This window comes from Neopsephotus bourkii, unplaced genomic scaffold (assembly GCF_033783945.1).
Source record: "Neopsephotus bourkii isolate Nb327-2 ecotype Australia unplaced genomic scaffold, CSIRO-AGI_Nbou_v1 NB_323, whole genome shotgun sequence".
Lineage (NCBI taxonomy): Eukaryota > Metazoa > Chordata > Aves > Psittaciformes > Psittacidae > Neopsephotus > Neopsephotus bourkii.
Window position 1 is genome coordinate 921,826 of NW_026900831.1, and position 6,313 is coordinate 928,138.

The following is a 6,313-nucleotide window of genomic DNA, read 5'->3' on the forward strand; positions in this document are numbered from 1 at the left end:
TCCAGAGCTACAAACAAGAGTAATTTACAGAATACCTGCTGAAAATGTATTGTTAAGGAAATGTAGCCTTTTATTGAGTTTTGGTATTTTAGGAATAGTTAATATTTAAACTTTGGATAGGTAAAGTTTGGCTGTCTGGAGGGAAGAGCCCAAGAACCACCTGGCAGTGGAAGGAAATCCCTATCCAAGACATGTACATCCATGTGCTATCACAAACAGAGGAGGAGGCATGAGTTCCCATCCTGCTGTATTTGTCCCTGATGGTTATCATACTGTCAGGAGCACTGAGTTCATCTGCTGTGGCTGTTTTAATCCTTTGGCACCTTGCAACTGGGTCTTTTCATTTGATACTAATGAAACATACTGCTAGTGGGGTGCTTTATTCTTATGCCTAATGACACAGACCTGCTGAGGGAGAGCTAACATGACAGAACATTATTGCTGTTGCTCCCCGCTGCTGCACTCAGGAAACTGGGCAGAGGGGGATTGCTGCTGTTGGAAATGGCTCTCTCACACTTGCATTTCAGCATTAACATCTGTTTACTGGGCAAAATAACTGCAGCTGCTTTTCTCTACTGGAGGGCATTAAATAAAAATGCAGTAGTACCCTCTTCTTTCCTGCAGCTCTCTATCCAGGCTGTCCTTAGAAAATGAATTAGAAATATCTGGGGTTTTTGGAGAGTCCAAATGAGGACATTCAAGTTTGGTCACTGTGTTGTCTCTTATGTCCCATGTCCTGTTCTCTCCACTTTGTGCCCTCATGCTAACACCTCCTGAAGCAGAATCAGGCCTTTTTCTGTCTTCCTTAAGTAAGAAAACACCAATTTCATTAAAAAAGAAAAAAAGATAAAAGTCAGCTTGTCTAAAATCAGTTTAAGACATTCCAAAAGTTCAACTTCAGCATGCCTTGCACAGTTTGACTCACACTCTACAAAACTGAGCTGAATGGGCATACTTGCCCTGGGTAAAGAGCCCCTATGTGAAAGATTAAAAATCCCACCTTACCTCTCAGGTGGGCAGAAAGAGATAAGGCAGCAGATAGCAGGGAACTGGGTGGCACTTCCTAGATCCACTCACTTGTCAGAGCTGGACCTGGCCTATTCAAGGCGCACTTAAAGCACATGAGCATGATGTATTTAATTTCAGCCATACACAGGTCAACAGCGAGAGAGGTCACGTATGACTTGTAAATAGACAGCATTTAGTTTCAGATATATCACAAAATCACAAACTTGTTAGGCTAGGAAGGGACCTCCAGGGACAGCTGGAGGTCACAACTAATGAAAATAGCCAGAATATAAATACGCATAATATAGAACACTAAACCACTTTAAAATATATGGAAAAATATACATACATACACACATGTACACACATAGGTATATGTACACACATTAAGTGTATGTACACACACACACACATATATATATATAATGTAAGTTTGTGTGTACACAGGTAGCAGGTGCATGTAATTTCAGAGACGTTCTGTGCACCTGGAGCTGGCAGGCTCGAAGGTTGCCGACAGCTGGACCTGATCCCAGCCCCAGCCCGGTGGGGCCAGGTAAGCCGTTGCCGGCGGCAGGGATGGGAGATAGCCCGGTCCTCAATGAATTACGGTGCAGGAGCACGATGACTTCATGTAGTTTCACAATCGCCGCACTGTCCAAAGCAGTGTTTCGCCGCGCACACACCCCCGTGTTCTCATGCCGGATTTTCCCTTGTCCATGAATAATCTCGAAGCCCCCTCAATAAATACACGTTCAGGGATGTCCGGAGCTCATTCAACCCGCCAGCCCCGCTGACGAGAAAGGGCCGGTGCCAGAGCCTAGGAGCCGCACCATGAGGTTTCCCCAGGGCTGTGCCTGTGACCATGATCGTAACCGCGCCTCCCGCCACCGCCAGCCCTCCCTCCGCGCCGTCCTGCCGCTGCTACTGCTCCTATTGCTGCCGTGGGCAGCCGCAGCGCCGCTGCCCGCAGCCGACTCCTCTGGCGAGGCCGAGCTGGAGGAGGCAGCGGGGCTGCGGGCGGCGCTGCCCGACTGCGAGCGGCTGGCGCGGCTGCTGCACGCCCGGGCAGCACAGCTGCAGGAAGAGGTGGGTACGGGCGACACACACACCAGACGCGGAGGTTGCTGCCACCGGCCAAGGTGCAATGAAACCTCTCGATGTCTCTCCCTAGATGTGCGAGAAGTTTACCGTCTGCGAGAATAGCATGGAAATGCTCATCCAGAACAATCTTAACCTCCCCAAGGTGACAGAGGAGGACGGGTGTCTGCTCACTGGCTTCAATGAGGCAAGGAACCACTGCTCTCCTTTCTGGTCTAATCTTCTATACCTTGGGTAATTTTTGTCTGCTTCAAAAAACTTGTGGAAGTTGACCTAAAGATTTGTGTCAGCTCCAGCTGGCTTTGCCCATGGCACAGACTTCCACTGTATCAGCATCATCCAATTACCTGTGCTGCACATACAATGCCACTATCAAAGCATTCCTGACCTGTAAGTGACCGTCTTACTTTTCTCTCACTTCAGGATAAATGCCTAAGGAAAATCTCCAGTGGGCTTTATACATTTCAGACGTATCTTCAATTCATAAAAGAAACTTTTACTAGTGAAAAGCAGAACATAGAATCACTGTGCTATACTACAGAGCACCTGGCACATACTGTAAAACAGATGGTGAGTTGGTTTTATATTCTCTCCAGTAATTGCTATGCCTTGGCACCAATTTGTAGTCAGAGAATGAGGATGCTATGTGAAGCTGAACATTCCCACTTTCACTTCTCTCCCTGGATAGACATGATGGTTCCTTCTGCTCACTTACCCTTATGACTAACTTACCAGTTTCACAAGGTTTGGTTTCCTTTTCTTAAGGAAACACCTCTTCTTCCTACTTTTTATTGCTGTTTCTAATTTCCAAGTTTAACAATTAAATGCATAGTTGTTTCAAGAATGAATACACTAACACCTCCTGGCTGACAGAAATGAGATTTCACAAGGAGCTTGTTCCTAATTGGAAGTGCAGCTCAGTCCAAGTTTTCTAATGTTGCAACCCCCTGAGAAGTAAAAAAAAAAAAAAAAAAAAGCCTTTTTTTTTCTTTTAAGAACCCACATAAATAGAAGCAAATACATATTATTTACCTTTAATATGCTCCAGAACAAACTTTTAAGCCAAGATACTGGTATCTCCATATACCATCTAGCTTACAAATGAAGGAAGACAGTTAAATTCAGAATATTAGTGACTTGACTAAACAAAAGGTGCTGCCTATTGAAAAGCACATATTTTGATTGTAAACCTAACACTAATAAAAATCTTCCTTCTTTACAAATGCCAAATTCTCTTTCTATTCAGTAAAATAAATGCTATCCATCTCTGACAATCGTTTTGGAGAGCTTGGAAAGTTCATGCTCCAAAAATTCACTTAATTCCTGCAGTTCTTACTCACATTAATAACCCTTAACATGAATACTTCCTTTTGTAATCAAGGAAACTATTTGCCTGAGTAAGAACCATTCAGGTGAGTAAGATCTGCAGAAATCTCAGGGCATGATTTCCTTCAAGGTGTTTTTGAGCACCTGAAAAGCCCTTTGTGTGTTTGCCATACCTTGCCTAACATTTACTTATGTCCATCATTCTTTAAGCGAAAGGGAGCTGAACTGCTTTTTTCACACTGTGCTAGCTAAGAATAATAGTCCTGTCACAAAGACAGCAACTGACTGCTGGCTTCCAACTTGGTATGATAGTCTGCAGAAAGTTTGTTTCATAACTGGGGGAGAACAGCTTTCTGTGGAAAATTAGAAGGATTGAGGCAACCGTAACAGGCAGAATGAAACACACTAATCAAAAGCAAAACCTCTACCTGAGAAAGTAGGTTTTTGAGAAAGAAGTGTCTTGATCTCCAGGTTTCAAATCCTTTCTTTACAAAAGCAGCCTATCTGCTGTTTAAGGCAAGGAGAGCAAGGACACAATCTGTCATCTGTACTTAGGTTGATCCACCGGCATGCTAGCTGAATGTATATCCACATACAAAAAATTTTCAGAGCACACTACAAGGAGTTGGATACAGCACTTCCAAGTAGTCTGGACAGAAAACAGTACCTTACTGAATTTCACAAAAAAGATGTTCCAGAAGGAGGTGTGCATACTTTTGTCACTTCTTAATGGGTAGGAGAGATTCTAAAACCAGGATGAAGCTGATATTTTAGATTTCTAGACCATAATCATCTAAACCAGTTCCATAATTTGGGTGAGTAACTCCCATTTTCAGAAGTTACCTACCCAGTTCATGGGACAAGTTCTTAAAAGACATCTGGGTACCAGGTGCCCAGTGCTGTCAGTCCTTTTATTCATCTTGCAGTCAGGATCCCACACAGGAGTGAAAGTTGGTGACATCAAGACGCCCACGTGCCTAAATGCCTGGAAAGTAAAAATTAGGCAGCTAAACAAGTCTGACATCTTTGGAAACTGTTAATCTACTACAAAACAGGAGAGTACTCCAATGTCATCCAGTTAACTTATGACTCAGGATGGAGCAGCCAAAACAGCTTAGGACAAATCACAGTCCGCATCTTCCCAACTAACCACATGGTTGGCAGATAGCAGGAAAAGTGTATGGATCTGTTCAGTGCAGCATGTTCAACTGCAATGCCAGATGTTGCATTCAAACCAGGACAAACAGTATAGATCAGACAAGACACGTTGATTGTTCCACAATAACCATAGCACGCATCAACATACCTCAAACCACAAGACAAGTCCCAGAGAAGTCTGTTATCCACAGTACAGAAAGGGTGGATTTGTAGCTGGTTGGGAACATCACACACCTAAACTGGTGATCCCCAACAAGTTTAATTACAATGATTTAACCAGAACACCCCAATATTGTCATTTTCACAGGTGATCAATCCTGATGAAATTATCATCCCGGACTCAGCTAGCCAGGAATCCCTCCAGGCAAAGCTGAAGTCTGATAAGACCTGGATAGAGAAAATCACCACCCACCTCATCCTCCGAGACTTTACTTCATTTATGGAGAAAACAGTGAGGGCTGTTCGTTATTTGAAAAACACCAGGAGTTTCAGTGTCTGAATGTTTTAATTCAAGCACAATCCTTTGTTACAAATCTGTCATGTGGCAGATGACAGTGTTGTTCTGTTTTAGGAACTAGAAACAGTAACAATGGTTTGAATTTAGATAGGTTCTCATTTCCTTCTAGGAACCTATTTATTGTATTTTAAATATTTATTACTTTGTAACGTTTTCTATTTATATTTTCAATACTTAGTAATAATTTAAACAAAGGCTGTATTTTATTTCACTGCTAATGGTACTATTCAGAATATCAACTTATTTAATATGTATTCAACAAAAAATATTTTCAGAAGCCAGAAAAATTGGTTTATAACTTATACTTTTTAAATATTTGAGATGGTATTTATGACTTATTTATATTTTTAATAAATAAAAACCAATTTGTGAAAACAAACCATATAATCTGTTTGAACTTTAAATAATACTATGGAACTGTAACATATCCATTTTTTAATCCTGCAATTACCAAAATAACCACTTTCAATAATTTTATCTATATAATTAGTTCAATTATCTACATAGCACATACACACATAGACAGCTTAATCAACATATAGTTCTCAAACTGGGATATAAAGGAACCAGACACACTGAACATAGCACTTAAGAAAAAACACAGTAAAGCACCATTGCTCTCAAGAAACAAATGAACAATGAGTCCCCTATATTTAATAAGGAACACTCCATAAAATACTAACTGTAAGCATCTGCTTACATGTCAAGCAATCTCTTTTAAACAAATAAAATGCTAAGATACCAAACTAACAGCTTTGACACGAACACTGTGACCTGACTAGATTTATTGTCATCATCCAAGGGAATTTTCCAAATTTGACTAAACATTTCTTTCCCCTCCCCAAAGAAGCAGAAAAACAAAAATCTTTGGTTCTTTCCTTAGATGATATAACTCAATGTGCTGCTGCTGTCAATCACCATCAACAATCTAATGCGTTTGTCTTTTGTCATTTATATTCCACTAGCACAGAAAGGCATACACGTAACATGTATGCATACTCTTCAATACTGTAGAGGGGAAAAAAACCCAACAAACCAGGTCCTTTGCCTGAGTACCAAACTGCTGAAACACTTCTTATGTGTATCATCGGCTTCACTGTGGCTATGCAGGTATCTGTATCCTCAAACTGAGGGGAATTCACAGCACTCACAAGGGATTCAAGCAGCAGGAACCCCTCCAGCTTTGTCCCTACAGGTGGCAGAACA

At 41.5% G+C, this 6,313-nt stretch overlaps 1 protein-coding gene across 1 annotated transcript; it reads left to right on the forward strand.

The window, feature by feature from the left end:
- Positions 1–1,734: 1,734 nt before the first annotated feature.
- IL6 (interleukin 6) lies at positions 1,735–5,729 on the forward strand. Its single transcript, XM_061347734.1, has 4 exons — positions 1,735–2,094; positions 2,180–2,293; positions 2,530–2,676; positions 4,898–5,729. The coding sequence occupies exons 1-4, from the start codon at positions 1,840–1,842 to the stop codon at positions 5,087–5,089; spliced, it is 708 nt and encodes a 235-aa protein (XP_061203718.1). The 5' UTR covers positions 1,735–1,839; the 3' UTR covers positions 5,090–5,729.
- Positions 5,730–6,313: the final 584 nt, after the last annotated feature.